This window comes from Pristiophorus japonicus, chromosome 2 (genome assembly GCF_044704955.1).
Source record: "Pristiophorus japonicus isolate sPriJap1 chromosome 2, sPriJap1.hap1, whole genome shotgun sequence".
NCBI classification, from domain to species: domain Eukaryota; kingdom Metazoa; phylum Chordata; class Chondrichthyes; family Pristiophoridae; genus Pristiophorus; species Pristiophorus japonicus.
This window is the reverse complement of record NC_091978.1, coordinates 368,995,440-369,012,538: the sequence shown is the minus strand read 5'-3', so window position 1 is coordinate 369,012,538 and position 17,099 is coordinate 368,995,440. Positions and strand designations below refer to the sequence as shown.

General features: G+C 48.0%; 1 protein-coding gene across 2 annotated transcripts in view; it reads right to left on the bottom strand.

Moving 5' to 3' along the window:
• mttp (microsomal triglyceride transfer protein) overlaps window positions 1-17,099 on the bottom strand; it is an 87,389-nt gene that overhangs the window by 67,896 nt on the left and 2,394 nt on the right. Inside the window, exons 2-3 of one of the 2 annotated variants that reach the window (XM_070866180.1) lie at window positions 8,453-8,640; window positions 1,621-1,764 (exon numbers count right to left, since the gene is read on the bottom strand). In XM_070866180.1, coding sequence (XP_070722281.1) covers window positions 1,621-1,764; window positions 8,453-8,640 — 332 coding nt within the window. Of the gene's footprint in view, window positions 1-1,620; window positions 1,765-5,181; window positions 5,209-8,452; window positions 8,641-17,099 lie in introns of those variants that run through there. The other variant, XM_070866189.1, reaches the window with a different exon arrangement.

The window sequence follows — 17,099 nt, the reverse complement described above, 5'->3', positions numbered from 1 at the left end:
TTCCTCGATTCCGAGGGACTGCCTATGATGATGACAACAATCACATTGCTGTTTTTTTTTGTTATGTTGATTGAGGGATAAATATTGGCCTCAGGAAACCGGGGATAACCCCCTGCTCTTCTTCAAAACAGTGCCGTGGAATCTTTTACGTCCACCTGAGAGGGCATTCGGGACCTCGGTTTAACGCCTCATCTGAAAGACGGCACCTCCGACAGTGCAGCACTCCCTCAACACTGCACTGGAGTGTCAGCCTTTAATACCAATTGTAATTGTACAGCTCATCCTTAACTAGCCACTGACAGTAAATCCTAGACTGAACTTTGAATTCATGTGTCACTCACAATGTCTGCCAAATTCCAGCCAGCTATCAACTGCACGATAGTTCCTCAGCTTTATGTGTCACTTCTCATTGGCTTGTTACACCCCTGCATCAACTGCTTAATCAGATTAGTGATGTAACCGGCAGGAGGCGAAAGTTCCACCGGTTACCTAGCAACAGTAAATAAGTTCACTGCTGACCGATTTCTTCTGGAACTGTTGGCAAAGAATTGATTCAACACATTCACAAGATCAAAACGTAGATAGAGATAATGGGACAGATACTTGACCCCTTGTAGTTCATCCAGCCAACAAACAACCTGCGTTACCTTCCATAATGTCACCTAACTGTCCCCTTGCATAATCAGAGTGTTCCACCTCCATTCCACTATCCAGACCATTCCAAGTCTTGATCACTCCTTGCGTGAAGATGTTCTTCCTGACATCTGCCCCAAATTCTCTTTTCTCCAGTTTTAACCTCTGTCCCTTTGTTCTGGTATGTCCTGCTATACCTTGAAGTATTTATCTCGATCTACCTTATCTCGACCATTTCATATCTTGTATGCCTCTATAAGGTCCCCCTGGGCCCCCTCCCCCCCCTTGCACACATTCATCTGTCCTCAAGGCTTAAAGAGTCCCAGTTTTTTTTCATTATTGCCTTGGGTTTAATAAATTCTACCCCCTGTGCTCGCTGACCTATATTGTCTCCCGGTTAAGCAACGCCACGATTTCAAAATTCTCATCCTTGTTCTCAAATCCCTCCATGGCTCTGGCCCCTCCCTGTCTCTGTAATCTCCTCCAGCCCTACAGCCAATGGTCCTGTACGCTGCACTTTGTTCTGCACGGACTGTTACTTTTAATGCATGGTCCCTTTAAATTTCTGCGCGTGCGCGTTATTTACAACGGTAAAGCAGGTGAGCGGCCTGCGTGGAACCTTGCAGATTACGGCACAGCAGCACTGAGGGAGCATTGACTACAACCCACCGAGATCTCTACGCTCCTCCAATTCTGGCCTCTTGAGCCTCTCCGATTTTCATCACTTCACCATCGGCGGCCGCGCCTTCAGCTGCCGAGGCCCCGGAACTCCCTCCCTAAACCTCTCCGCCTCGCCACCTCGCTCTCCTCCTTTAAGACGCTCCTTAAAACCTACCTCTTTGATCAAGCTTCTGGTTATATTTGGCTCGGTGTCAAATTCTGTTTGATAGCGGTCCTGTGAAGCGCCTTGGAGCGTTTTACAACGTTAAAGGCGCGCTATAAATACAAGTTGCTGGCGATCACAAAACAATACAGCACTGACGGTACCTTCCCATTGATCCAGCGCAAGAGGACTGGGTTCGACAAGGCTGCCAGATTGCCCTTTCCCAGGATTCCCGCTCCGGTGGTGCCTTTAAAGATGTTTTTGTTGTCAGTTCGTTCACTCACATTTTCAAAGTTGACATCGGTTATCTGGAAAAGGAGACTGTGTGTCAGTTAAGTGATAAGGCACAAGCAATGAGCGCCAGAAAATCCAAAATCAGAACAACGACGCGAGTTGTGGTGATCGGGAACGCGCTGCCTGAAAGGGCGGTGGGAGCAGATTCAATAGTAACTTTGAAAAAGGGAATGGATAAATACTGGAAAAGGAAAATCACTTTCAGGGCTGTAGGGAAAGAGCTGGGGGAATGGGACTAATTGGATCGCTCTGTCAAAGAGCTGGCACAGGCACGATGGGCTCAATGGCCTCCTTCTGTGCCGTACGAATCTTTGATTAAGTCTTTGAGATTGTGGCGGGGTTTGATATGGTAGACGTAGAGAAGATGATTCCACTTGTGGGGGAGACCAGAAGTAGGGGCCATCAATATAAGATAGTCACTAATAAACCCAATGGGGAATTCAGGAGAAACCTCTTTACCCAGAGAGTGGTGAGAATGTGGAACTCGCTGCCACAGGGAGGGGTTGAGGCGAATAGTATCGATGCATTTAAGGGGAGGCTGGATAAACACATGAGGGAGAAAGATATGTCACAGGATTACATAGGATTACATGGGATATACGGCACAGAAACAGGCCATTTGACCCAACCAGTCCATGTCGACGTTTATGCTCCACTCGAACCTCCTCCCGTCTTTCATCATCTAACTCTATCAGCATAACCCTCTATTCCCTTCTCCCCCATATCCCACAAGTGGAAACATTCTCTCTGTATCCACTCGATCAAAACCTTTCATCATTTTAAAGACCTCTATTAGGTCACCCCTCAGCCTTCTTTTTTCAAGAAGAAAGAGACCCAGCCTGTTCACCCTTTCCTGTTATGTATACCCTTGCATTTCTGGTATCCTTGTAAATCGTCTCTGCACCCTCTCCAGTGGCTCAATATCCTTTTTGTAATATGGTGACCAGAACTGTACGTAGTGCTCCAAGTGTGGTCTAACTAACATGTTAAGCAGAACTTCCCTACTTGTCAGGGATGTTGATAGGTTTGGATGAAAGAAATGGATTGGGAGTGAGCCTGGTGACATGAACACCGGTTTTGCTGGCAGCAGTGTGCTGGAGACTGATTGTTAATTCACGGAGACTCCAGGTGTAAGGTTACTAATCTTCAGAAAAGCACAGAAGGAGACCATGAACTAAAAATTGATTAATCCAAGCTTTTGGAATGAAGTTGGACAATTAAGGACAGTCTGTGGTCAGGAACCAAAACTGACTTCATGTATAACAACAATGGAGTTGTTACATAAGGCCCTGAACTTGATTGACCAGGGTGGGGAAAACAAACCCACTGGAGACACCAGTCTGTAAAAAGACTGGACAATAAAGGAACCACTCCAGGTGCACATTTTTTGGGAACGAGGTGTTAAGGTGAGAAATCAGCTTGAGCCTTGCAGACTCGGTGTGCAAATGGGAAAACAGACGAGTCCATTATTGCAGTCAATCAACCAAGGGGACCAGCAAATAATGTATCGATGCAAACACTTTGCAGTGGCGGGAGATCAGTCAAAACCTGGATATAAATATGCGAGCTAGCAGCAGCTCAGCAGAAGATGGAAGGAGGACAGGAACAGTTGGAAGAAGAAGCACACAGAAGAAGTAGAAGGACACGTGTACAGATGGCCACAGGTCGAAAGAACGAACAGACGAACGGACGGAAGGACATGTAGTATGGGACGTACACGGAAGGAACAGCACTGCAGAGAAGGGCCAGAAGAACCACCAATAGGTCACGGAACCAATGACCACAAACCTACAATAGCTACAGCCAAGAATGGCGATTGTATGTCTTCAGACGATTTCTTTCAGAGGTCTAGTCCTGTAGTTTTAGTCGGTTTTCATGCATAATAAAATTAACACTGGGTTAAGCCTAAATGTTGTGTCACGTGTTGTCCCTTCCCACTATAAGTTCCGAGGTCTGAGAATCAGAGTAGAGTGAAAAACAAATGCCCTACACAGGACAATGCTGGAGGGTTGACAACCAGAACTCTCACTCAGTAGTGGCGAATATCAGACTTGGTGACTGTGGCGTGACGTTCAATGGACAGCGTGTTGTGGAGAGTGCTCCCGGGATTTCCCGATACCTGCTCCGAGAGAGGCATACCCTACTAACGCCCAACATTGGAACCAAAGAGGGTCTTCAGGATGAGCTGGGGATTGCACTTGATAAGAAGTTTTATTGAGGGCAGGATGACACCAGTTTCTCACTGGGAGGTACAACTACTCACACAACGAAAGCATCAATGAGCGGCAAGTGGATTATATTTATAATAGTGTAAAAAAAATTCCCATCAAATGCATAGGTTAAACAGCATCAAACAGTCCTGTAATATAAATATAATACACTGGAAATACTCAGCAGTTCAGACAGCTTCTGACAGATCATAATCATTGCTACCATTTTTTCAGACAGATTATTGGTAATGATTCTGCTCTTTCTGTAATGTATTTGCTTCATGGGTCCTTTGCTTCATGGGTCATAGCAACACATTGCTATTAAGAACGAGTTGGTTTATTAGCAAAAGGTTTAACAATCACACTGCACATTACCAGTTCATCCACTAGGCTCACTACCGTATACCTTATCGTGGATAACCTAGACCCAACTGGCTGAGGTTTTATTGAGACTTGTGAACATCATGTGACTGGATAAGCCACTCACAATGCAACAGCTCTACAACTCTTTTGCTGTGAACAATTAAATCAAGTGCCCCCTGATTAAAGTCGGGGGGGGGGGGGCGGTGGGAGGAGGGAGACACACGAAACACTTTCAAACAAGTGCCCCCTTGTTTTTTTTTGGGGGGGGGTGCTTGAGGGCACTAAAACACAAATTATACAAGTGCTCCCTGGCTAAAAGGTGGGGGGCACTAAAACTGGCACAATAAACAAACTAAACTTTAGACAAAACATCAAATTAAAATTTGGTTGCCGGGGGTGATGATGCACTCCAGTCCCTCCGACGCCCACCTCTCGCGTAAGGCCGCGAGCGTACCGGTGGACACCGCGTGCTCCATCTCCAGGGACACCCTGGCTCGGATGTAACTGTGGAAGAGAGGCAGGCAGTCGGGCTGAATGACCCCCTCGACCGCCCGCTGCCTGGACCGGCTGATGGCCCCCTTGGCCATGCCCAGGAGCAGTCCTACGAGGAGGCCTTCCAACCTGCCCGCTCCCCTCCACACAGGGTGCCCAAAGATCAGGAGTGTGGGACTGAAGTGCAACCACAATTCAAGTAATGGAAGAGGGCCTGCAACCTCGCACATTCAATAAAAACATGGAACACGGACTCTTCCAGACCACAGAAATTGCAGGCAGCCTGGGAGCTCGTGAAACTTATTGCATGGGACTGCTCCGTGCACCACCCTCCTCAAACCCGTGAGCATCCTCACAGGTGCATACATTACTCATCAGCTGATTCAATGGCCACTGAACTCCTGCCTCAGCTTCACAGACGAGGTCACGGCACAGCGAGAAAATGACAAGAAATGATAGTACAAAGCAAAAGGCGATGGTAATGGGGCAAGTAAAGAAACAAAAGATGGGTTTAGAAGAGGTGTAAATGGGAATGGCAGAATCATCAACAGCTGACATTTCCTTTCGCTTTGTACAATCAGAGCTTTTGTCATTTAATCACTCGTGCTCTCCCACCCTATCACAGACCTCCCCTTTTTGTTCTTTCCTCCCCTCCCCCACCTTTCCTGCCGCTGCACTTGCTTAAAAACTGTTATATTGCTCACTTGTTCCAGTTCTGACAAAAAGTTATCGACTTGAAACATTAACTTTGTTTCCTTCTCTGCAGATGCTGCCTGACCCGCTGAGTATTCTGTTTTTATTTTAGAGTTCCAGGATTGTTTTGTCGTTTCAGACAGTCCCGTGTTTTTGTTGCAAATTTTCACAAACGCCCAGTAAGGATATGATTTCCATACAGACTCACAAACAGGAATATTTTGTACAGGAAATCTCACATCATTCCTCGAGATCTGATGACTATTGATATGAAATCCGGGTTCACGTACCATGATAGGAAAATGCCTTCCATAAACTGTCAAAAAGAAAATCATGAGAGGCCTCGATAGAGTGGACAAGGCAGACCTATTTCTCATAGCAGAGAGGTCAATAACTAGGGGGCATAGATTTAAAGTAATTGGTAGAAGGATTAGAAATAAAAAGACTGACTTGCATTTATATAGCGCCTTTCACAACCGCCGGATGTCCCAAAGCACTTTACAATCAATGAAGTACTTTTGGAGTGTAGTCACTGTTGTAATGTGGGAAACACGGCAGCCAATTTGCACACAGCAAGCTCCCACACACAGCAATGTGATAATGACCAGATAATCTGTTTTTTTTTAAATGTTAACTGAGGGATAAATATTGGCCAAGGCACCAGGGATAACTCCCCTGCTGTTCTTTGAAATAATGATATGGAATCTTTAATGTCCACTTGAGAGAGCAGACAGGGCCTCAGTTAAACGTCTCATCCGAAAGTCAGCACCTCCGACAGTGCAGCGCTCCCTCAGCACTGCACTGGGAGTGTCAGCCTAGATATTTTGTACTACAAGTCCCTGGAGTGGGACTTGACCCCACAACCTTCTGACTCTAAGGTGAGAGTGCTACCCACTGAGCCACAGCTGACACTGTGGGGAGGGGATTTGAGGAGAAATCTTTTCACCCAGAGGGCGGTGTGGGTCCGGAACTCACTGCCTGAAAGGGTGGTAGAGGCAGAAACCCTCACCACATTTAAAAAGTACTTGGATATGCACTTGAAATGCCGAAACCTACAGGGCTACGGACCGAGAGCTGGAAAGTGGGATTAGGCTGGGTAGCTCTTGGTCGGCCGGCGTGGACACGATGGGCCGAATGGCCTCCTTCCATGCTGTAAATTACTTTGATTCCAAAGTATATGATAAAAAAATATATATAATTAAATGTGTAGTAGTAATATAAGTTTTTGGAACTCTTTGTGTTTTTACTAAATTGAAGATATTTGATGCAGCAACTAGCAAGGGTCAGGAAAGATCGGCACTGATAATCCGGAAAAATTCCAGGGAAGAAAGAATGGGCAAACACCTGCTGCTTGCGGCTTAAAAAGTCTTTTTTCTCGACTATCGTGACCTCCTCTTTCCAGTTTTCCTGCCAAGTTTCTCCGTCTCTATTACCTCTCATCTTTTTTTTTACTTATTTTGAGATATGGGCGTCTCTGGCAAGGCCGGCATTTATTGCCCATCCCTAATTGCCCCTTGAGAAGGTGGTGGTGAGCCGCCTTCTTCAACCGCTGCAGTCCGTGTGGTGAAGGTGCTCCCACAGTGCTGTTAGGGAGGGAGTTCCAGGATTGTGACCCAGCGACGATGAAGAAACAGCCGATATATTTCCAAGTCAGGATGGTGTGTGACTGGGAGGGGAACGTGGAGGTGGTGGTGTTCCCATGCACTTGCTGCCCTTGTCCTTCTAGGCGTTAGAGGTCGCGGGTTTGGGAGGTGCTGCTGAAGAAGCCTTGGCGAGTTGCTGCAGTGCATCTTGTAGATGGTACACACTGCAGCCACGGTGCGCCGGTGGTGGAGGGAGTGAATGTTGAAGGTGGTGGATGGGGGGCCGATCAAGTGGCTGCTTTGTCCTGGATGGTGTCGAGCTTCTTGAGTGTTGTTGGAGCTGCACTCATCCAGGCAAGTGGAGAGTATTCCATCACACTCCTGACTTGTGCCTTGTAGATGGTGGAAAGGCTTTGGGGAGTCAGGAGGTGAGACACTTGCCGCAGAATACCCAGCCTCTGACCTGCTCTTGTTGCTGCAGTATTTATGTGGCTGGTCCAGTTAACTTAACTGGATTCAGGTCCCACGCCAGAGACTCGAGCACAAATATCTAAGCTGACACTCCCAGTGCAGTGCTGTTGGAGGTGCCATCTTTCGGATGAGACGTTAAACCGAGGCCCCGTCTGCTCTTTCAGGCGGACGTAAAAAAATCCCAAGGCTACTCTTTTGAAGAAGAGCAGGGGAGTTCTCCCCAGTGTCCTGGGGCCAATATCTATCCCTCAAGTAACATAACAAAAAACAGATTATCTGGTCATTACCACATTGCTGTTTCTGGGAGCTTGCTGGGTGCAAATTGGCTGCCGGGTTTCCTACATTACAACAGTGAGTACACTTCAAAAAGTACTTCATTGTCTGTAAAGCGCTTTTAGACGTCCAGTGGTCTGAAAGGCACTATAGAAATGCAAGTCTTTCTTTCTATTTTATTTTCAGACATCGCCACCTATCTTCACTCTGTCATCTGGGAAAGCAGGTACGGAGGCACCTGGGCAAATTGATGCGGTCTTGGGAAATGTCTGTTACTGGGATCTTCCTGCTCCTCATGACTGAGGACAAACAAAGTTCCAGCAAATGGTTAAAAAGGGAACGTGGAGAAGATAAAGTATCGGAAAAGACAAACGAGTTGGGATGAAAACATTCTTCTGTCTCCACCCCCCCTCCCCTCCCCCCCACCCGGCCCTCCCCGCCCCTATAACAATACCTGAAGAGGAAAATTATTTGCAAGGCAATGGAGAAAGAGTGGGGGGAATGAGACTAAACGGACCGCTGTTTCAAAGAGCCGGCACAGGCACGATGAGCCAAAGGGTCTCCTTCTGCACTGCGTCATACTGTGATTCAAATGGTTACCATTGAATGAAACCTACCGCAATTCGAACAAGTTGGTCCTCTTCGTGGCTTGAATTTCTCCATATCAAGTCAACGTTGACATTGGATACAAGTTTAAATCCCACACTCTCAGTGCCTGATCCTCCACCTCGGTCTAACTGCACCTCCGCAGTATAACTGTATTTGTACGTCTTCTCAGCGTTAAACCTGGGTCCACCTTGTCGTGCTGATCAAAGAAGAAAAAAAAATCAAAATTAAAACAGGTAACAGGATTCACAGTGGCACTGCGCAAGGTGTGTTCTTTGCAAGGAGTATCTCAGAGAGTGTCACTTTGTTTCATGTGCAGGTTGTTGTGGAGTTGACTCTGTATCAGTCCCCGACCCATAGCCCTTTGCATCGCCTCATCAGAAAGCCCACCATAGCTTGGTTGAGAAAGTCAATCTGTCATCAGTGAGGAGGGGTGGACGCGACCTCAAGGAGTGAGTGAATGGGAGGCAGCTTCAACATGTACGCTGTCGACACCCAGCTCTACCTCACCACCACCCGTCTCGACCTCTCTGCTGCGAAGCTCTTGTCGTCCCTCCCCGCCACAAACGGCGTTCCCTCACCAGCGACTCCATCTCTCTCCCCGGCCATTGTCTGAGGCTGAGCCAGGCTGTTCGCAACTTTGCCGACCTATTTGACCCCGAGATGAGCCTGCGACCCACTCCATCGTCAGGAGCGCTGACTTCCCCCTCCGTAACATCGCCCCGACTCATCCTCGCCTTTGTTAACTCCAGACTCCACTATTCTAATGCTCTCCTGGCCAACCTCCCATCTTCCACCCTCCATAAACTCATCCAAAAACCTGCTGCCCCATATCCCAGCTCGCACCACGTCCTGTTCATTCATCGCCCCTGTGCTCGCTGACCGACACTGGCTCCCTGTCTGGCAACGCCTCGATTTTAAAATTCTCATCCTCGTTTTCAAATCCCACCATGGTCTCACCCCTCCCTATCTCTGTACCCTCCTCCAGCCCCACAACCCCCGGGATTTCTGCATTTCTCCAATTCTGGCATCACGTGCATCTTCAATTTTAATCGCTCCGCCATTGGCGGCGGTGCCTTCAGCTGCCTGGGCCCTAAGCTCTGGAACTCCCTCCCTAAACCTCTCCGCCTCTCTCTCCTCATTTAAGTCACTCCTTAAAGCCTACCTCTGGCCAAGTTTTTGGTCCTAATATCTTCTTATGTGGCTCAGTGTAAAATTTTGTCTGACAACATTCTTGTGAAGCGCCGAGGGACATTTTACAACATTTCAGGTGTCATATAAATACAAGTTGATCTTCTTGGGTTTTTTGGGCTTCATTAATGCCCCAGGTTTCTGGGCATTCTTGAATTAGTTGCTACTTCAATAAAATATTGGATATTAAGGGAATCAAGGGATATGGGGCTAGTGCAGGAAAGTGGAGTTGAGTTCGAAGATCAGCCATGATCGTATTGAATGGCGGAGCAGGCTCGAGGGGCTGAATGGCCGACTCCTGCTCCTAATTTTTATGTTCTTATGTAAAATCATCATCAACATACTCCACCAGTAGCAAGAAGAAGGCTGAATTATCAAGAGAAACATGAGAGGGCTGGGCTTCTCAACTTGGAAAGGAATCAAGTGCGAGGTGTGATTATAGAATCATAGAATGGTTACAGCACGGAAGAAGGCCATTCGGCCCATCGAGCCCGTACCGACTCTCAGCTAGTCCACTCCACCGCCCATTCCCCTTTATTTTCTTCAGATACTTATCCAACTCCCTTTTGAAAGATAAGATTAAGTCTGCCTCCACCACCCTTTCAGGGAGTGCAGTCCAGATCCTAACCATTTGCTGCGTTAAAAAGTTTATTTCTTACATCGCCTTTGGTTCTCCTGCCAATCGCCTTGAATCTGTGTCCTCTGGTTCTCGACCCTTCCACCAATGGGAACAGTTTCTCTTGATCTACTCTGTCTAGACCCCTCATGATTTTGAACACCTCGATCAAATCTCCTCTCAACCTTCTCTGCTCCAAGGAGAACAACCCCAGCTTCTCCAGTCTATCCACGTAACCAAAGTCCCTCGTCCCTGGAATCATTCTCGTAAATCTTGCAATGACTTGAAACTAAGCCGTGAGAGAATGGAACGCGCTGCCTGAAAGGGCGGTGGGAGCAGATTCAACCGTAACTTTCAAAAGGGAATTGGATAAATACTTAAAAAGGGAGATTTTCAGATCTATGGGGAAAGAGCAAGGGGAGTGGGAATAATTGGAGAGCTCTTTCAAAGAGCCGACACTGGCACGATGGGCCGAAGGGACTCCTTCTGTGATCCAACTCCAGAGACTTGAGCACATAAATCTAGGCTACATTCCAGTCATTATCATTGGCAATCCCTCAATATCGAGGAAGCCTTGCTTCCACTCTCAAAGTGAGTTCTCAGGTGACTGAACATCCAATACGGGAATTACAGTCTCTGTCACAGGTGGGACAGACAGTGGTTGAGGGAAAGGGTGGGTGGGACTGGTTTGCCGCACGCTCCTTCTGCTGCCTGCGCTTGGTTTCTGCATGCTCTCGGCGATGTGAAACGAGGTGCTCAGCCCCCTCCCGGATGCTCTTCCTCCACTTAGGGCGGTCTTTGGCCAGGGACTCCCAGGTGTCGGTGGGGATGTTGCACTTTATCAAGGAGGCTTTGAGGGTGTCCTTGTAATGTTTCCTCTGCCCACCTGGTCATCGCTTACCGTGTAGGAGTTCCGAGTGGAGCGCTTGCTTTGGGAGTTTCGTGTCAGGCATGCGGACAATGTGGCACACCCAACGGAGCTGGTCGAGTGTGGTCAGTGCTTCCATGCTGGGGATGTTGGCCTGATCGAGAACACTGACGTTGATGCGTCTGTCCTCCCAGGGGATTTGCAGGATCTTTAAAATGATGACACTCCAGTGCAGTGCTGAGGAAGTGCTGCACTGTCGGAGGTATCGTCTTTTGGATGAGACGTTAAACCAACATAAAAGGCGGAAGTAAAAGATCCCATGGCACTATTTCGAAGAAGAGCAGGAGAGTTATCCTCGGTGTTGTGGACAATATTTATCCCTCAATCAACATCACAAAAACAGATTATCTGGTTATTATCACATCGCTGTGTGTGGGAGCTTGCTGTGTGCAAATTGGCTGCCGCGTTTCCCACATTACAACAGTGACTGCACTCCAAAAGTACTTCCTTGGCTGTAAAGCGCTTTGAGACGTCCAGTAGTCGTGAAAGGCGCTATATAAATGCATATATAAATGCAAGTCTTTCTGCTTTACCTACTGATAACTGACCAGTGCTGCTGTCTCAGGTAGAATGCAATGTCTGTGAAACTATGAAGCACATACATATTCAAATCCAACTGATTGTGTTAAAGCGCAGGATAAGTTAAAGTCTTCACAGACTCAACAGAACAATCCCCCATTCAGCAGCTTATCAAAATGTAATGTTGTCGCATACCATAAAACCTGGGCCAAAGATCAATCCTTCAGGCAGATTTTTGAGCTTGAAATCTGGGGGTGAAACTTGAACACCACGGACTCAGATCTGCACCCACGAATACATGTACCTCAGTGGACAAGTTAAAGTACACTGTTGAGATCTTATTGTTGTGGTAGGAGTTTATAGACTTCTGTGGACTACTGCATTACACAACATGCAAAAATACCTTGGAACTAAAAATGTTAAATTCTAAATAAAATCGTTGAACGGCAGATTTCTCTCTCTCTCTCTTGCTCGGGAACATGAAGTTACACTTATCAGGAAAGGCCCAACAAGCTGGGATTCTTTTCTCTTAAGAAAAAGAAGACTGAGAAAGTAGACTTCATAGAGGTCTTTAAATTGATGAAAGGGTAGACATAGAGAAGATGTTTCCACTTGTGGGAGAGGCCAAAACTAAAAGGGTTAGAAATATAAGACAGTCACTCATAAATCCAATCGGGAATTCAGAAGAAACCTCTTTATCCAGAGGGTGGTGAGAATGTGGAACTCACTACCACAGGAAGGGGTTGAGGCGAATAGTATCGATGCATTTAAGGGGAAGCTGGATAAACACATGCGGGAGAAAGAAATAGAAGGATATGGTGATGGGGTGAGATGAAGTAGGGTGGGAGCAGGTTTGTGTAGGAGCATAAACACCGGCATAGACCAATGGGGCCGAATGGCCTGCATCCGTGCTGTAAATTTGATGTAATTCTTTGCTGAGAATGGTGTGGACAGCCCATTCTGCATCTCCCCAACTGTGCTCACCTCACCGTCCCCTCCCCCGCCTCCTGGAACCCCCCTCCCCCCCCCCCCCCCCCACCCCCACACACATTGCACATAAGGTTTGCAATCTCAGCTGTGCTGCCCAGGGGAAAGGTAGAGTGACATTGAATATATTCAAGGCTGAGATAGGCAGATTCTTGAACTATAGGGGAGTCAAGGGTTATAGGGAGCGGGCAGGAAAGTGGAGTTGAGGCCAAAATCGGATCAGATCTTATTGAATGGAGGAGCAGGCTCGAAGGGCCGTATGGCCTACTCCTGCTCCTATTTCTTATGTTCTTATGGTCTTACATTGACTGGAAACTAGAGCTAGAAACTTGGCTGCCCCATGTCCTAACTTGCAAGGAGTCCCGCTCATCCATCACCCCCTATGCTCGCTGACCTACATTGGTCCCCGGTTAAGCAACGCCTCGATTTCAATATTGTCATCCTTGTTTACAAATCCCTCCATGGCCTCTCCTCTCCCTATCTCTGTAATCTCTTCCAGCCCTACAACCCCCCAGAGATGTCTGCACTCTTCTAATTCTGCCCTCCTGAGTATCCCTGATTATAATCACCCAATCATCGGTGGCCGTGCCTTCTGTTGCCTGGCCCCAAGCTCTGGAACTCCCTCCCTAAACCTCTCTGCCTCTCTACCTCTCTGTCTTCCTTCAAGACGCTCCTTATGAAATACCTCTTTGACCAAGCTTTTGGTCATGTGTGCTAATTTCTACTTATGCGGCTCAGTGCCAAATTTGTATCGCAGAATACTCCTGTGAAGCGCCTTGGGACATTTCATAAGAACTTAAGAAATAGGAGCAGGAGTAGGCCACCTGGCCCCTCGAGCCTGCTCCACCATTCAGTAGTGATCATGATCATGGCTGATCTGATTATGGACTCAGCTCCACTTCCCTGCCCGCTCCCCATAATCCTTTATTCCCTTATCGCTCAAAAATCTGTCTATCTCCGCCTTAAATATATTCAATGACCCAGCCTCCACAGCTCTCTGGGGCAGAGAATTCCACAGATTCACGACTCTGAGAGAAGAAATTCCTCCTCATCTTCGTTTTAAATGGGCGGCTTCTTATTCTGGACTAGTTTTTGTTTCCCCTATGAGTGGAAACATCCTCTCTGCATCCACCTTGTCGAGCCCCCTCATTATCTTATAAGTTTCAATAAGATCACCTCTCATTCTTCTGAACGCCAATGAGTAGAGACCCAACCTACTCAACCTTTCCTCATAAGTCAACCCCCTCATCTCCGGAATCACTACTATGAATACAAGTTATATGAATACAAGTTGTTGTTGTTGTTGTTGGAAGCCAACCATGTCCCATAATGAGAGAGGTTGAAGAGGAGAGCAACCATAGTCCCATCCCATGAACCCTACAGCCATATTTACAACAACGTTGGCCGGTGTCTGACTGAGGACAGTGTGTGGTGTGAGAATGAAGAAAATGAAAAGGCAGAGTATTTGTTAAAAGGAGAGAACACAGCCTTTAAAGACAAAGACTGGGAAGAAACAGTCCCATTGATTCAAACAACCATCTATGCACCTTTGACTATTCACACCACATGATATTTTTTGGATGTTAAAATCAAGGGATATGGGGATAGGGCGAAAAGTGGTAGAAGACCAACCATGATCTTATTGAATGGCGGAGCAGGCTCGAGGGGGTCATGTGGCTCACTCCTGCTCCTATTTCTTATGTTCTTATGACTATAATCAAATAGCAACCGTGCCTTTATAGTCTCAGCAGGATGCCAAGCTCTTCCAACCTTTTCCAAAATTCTCGAACACGGTTGATAAACGAACCAGGGCTCTGATTTTTTGACGCAGCGAGTTGTTGTGATCGGGAACGCGCTGCCTGAAAGGGCGGTGGAATCAGATTCAATAATACCTTTCAAAAGGGAGTTGGATAAAGACATGAATTTGAAGGGTTATGGGGAAAGAACAGGGGGGTGTGGGACAGATCGGATCGCTCTTTCAAAGAGCCGGCACAGGCACTATGGGCCGAATGGCCTCCCTCTGTGCTGGAAGATTCTATGATTCTAATGTCTTCTGGGCTGACAATTCCAGTGCTGTGCTGAGGGAGTGCTGCACTGTTGGAGGGGCAGTACTGAGGGAGCGCCGCACTGTCGGAGGGGCAGTACTGAGGGAGTGCCGCACTGTCGGAGGGGCAGTACTGAGGGAGTGCCGCACTGTTGGAGGGGCAGTACTGAGGGAGTGCGGCACTGTCGGAGGGGCAGTACTGAGGGAGTGCCGCACTGTCGGAGGGACAGTGCTGAGGGAGTGCGGCACTGTCGGAGGGGCAGTACTGAGGGAGTGCCGCACTGTCGGAGAGCAGTACTGAGGGAGTGCCGCACTGTTGGAGGGGCAGTACTGAGGGAGCGCTGCACTGTCGGAGAGCAGTACTGAGGGAGTGCCGCACTGTTGGAGGGGCAGTACTGAGGGAGCGCCGCACTGTCGGAGGGGCAGTACTGAGGGAGTGCCGCACTGTCGGAGAGCAGTACTGAGGGAGTGCCGCACTGTTGGAGGGGCAGTGCTGAGGGAGTGCCGCACTGTTGGAGGGGCAGTACTGAGGGAGTGCCGCACTGTCGGAGAGCAGTACTGAGGGAGTGCCGCACTGTTGGAGGGGCAGTACTGAGGGAGCGCCGCACTGTCAGAGGGGCAGTACTGAGGGAGTGCCGCACTGTCAGAGGGGCAGTACTGAGGGAGTGCCGCACTGTCAGAGAGGCAGTACTGAGGGAGAGCCACTTGATCGGAGGGGCAGTACTGAGGGAGCGCTGCATTGTCAGAGGGGCAGTACTGAGGGAGCGCTGCACTTTTGGATGAGACATTAAACCGAGGCCCCTTCGGCTCTGTCAAGTGGACGTAAAAGATCCCACGGCACTATTTCGACAAAGAGGAAGGGAGTTATCCCCGGTGATCTGGGGCCAATATTTATCCCTCAATCAACATAACAAAAAAAAAGATTATCTAGTCATTATCACATTGCTGTGTGTGGGAGCTTGCTGTGCGCAAATTGGCTGCTGCGTTTCCACATTGCAACAGTGACGACACTCCAAAAGTACTTCATTGGCTGTAAAGCGCTTTGAGAAGTCCGGTGATCCTTCCTCCCTCCCTCCCTCCCTTCTTCCTCCCTCCCTCCCTCCCTCCTTCCTTCCTTTCTCCACAATAAACTGCAGCCAATGTACAATAGTTTAAAGCCACCACCGAAGTGCAGCAGGAATATTAGCAATGTATTTTTAAACACATTTATAAAAGATGTTCCAAAAGTACATGACCAGGAAAAACTATAGTTTATGACCATTCGAGTCGCCCACTCCTTCAAATATCTGTCGAATTCCCCCATAGATTTTTCCACATTATCTGCCTATTCCACAAATGCATCATCTTCTGAGTAACATAATTAAATGTAAACTCTCCATGCACCTTCTCTTTACTGAGCTTCAGCTCAAGTTCCCTAGTTCCAGAGACTGGCATCTTGAACATATTTATCCATGTTCAATTTATCTATTGCGCCAGTGCAGCCTTCGGCCGCCTGAGGAAAAGAGTGTTTGAAGACCAGACCCTCAAACCTACCACCAAGCTCATGGTCTACAGGGCTGTAGTAATACCCGCCCTCCTGTATGGCTCAGAGGCATGGAGCATGTACAGAAGACACCTCAAGTCGTTGGAGATATACCACCAACGATGTCTCCGCAAGATCCTGCAAATCCCCTGGGAGGACAGATGCACCAACATCAGTGTCCTTGTCTAGGCTAACATCCCCAGTATTGAAGCACTGACCACACTCGATCAGCTTCGCTGGGCAGGCCACATAGTTCGCATGCCAGACACGAGACTCCCTAATCAAATGCTCTATGTGGAGCTCCTTCACAGCACGCGAGCCAATGGTGGGCAGCGGAAACGTTACAAGGACACCCTCAAAGCCTCCCTGATAAAGTGCGACATCACCACTGACACCTGGGAGTCCCTGGCTGAAGACTGCCCTAGGTGGAAAAAGTGCATCCGGGAGGGCGCTGAGCTCTTCGAATCTCAGCGCCGAGAGCGTGAAGAGGTCAAGCGCAGGCAGCGGAAGGAGCGCGCAGCAAACCAGTCCCACCGACTCCTTCCCTCAACTAATGTCTGTCCCACCTGTGACAGGGACTATGGCTTTCGTATTGGACTGTTCAACCACTAAAGAACTTACTTCAGGAGTGGAAGCAAGTCTTCCTCGATTCCGAGGGACTGCCCATGATGTTGATGAGTCTCTTAGGAATCTTTTGAATAATATCTCCTCTGAGCCTTCTCCTCCCCAGAATTAAACAATCTCAACCACTCCTCCTAGCTCAGTTCTTACGCTAGGTATCAGTATGGTTGCCTTGGAGCATTGCCTCAAATGCCCAGATAAACAGGATGCCATGAAAGAATATTCCACCA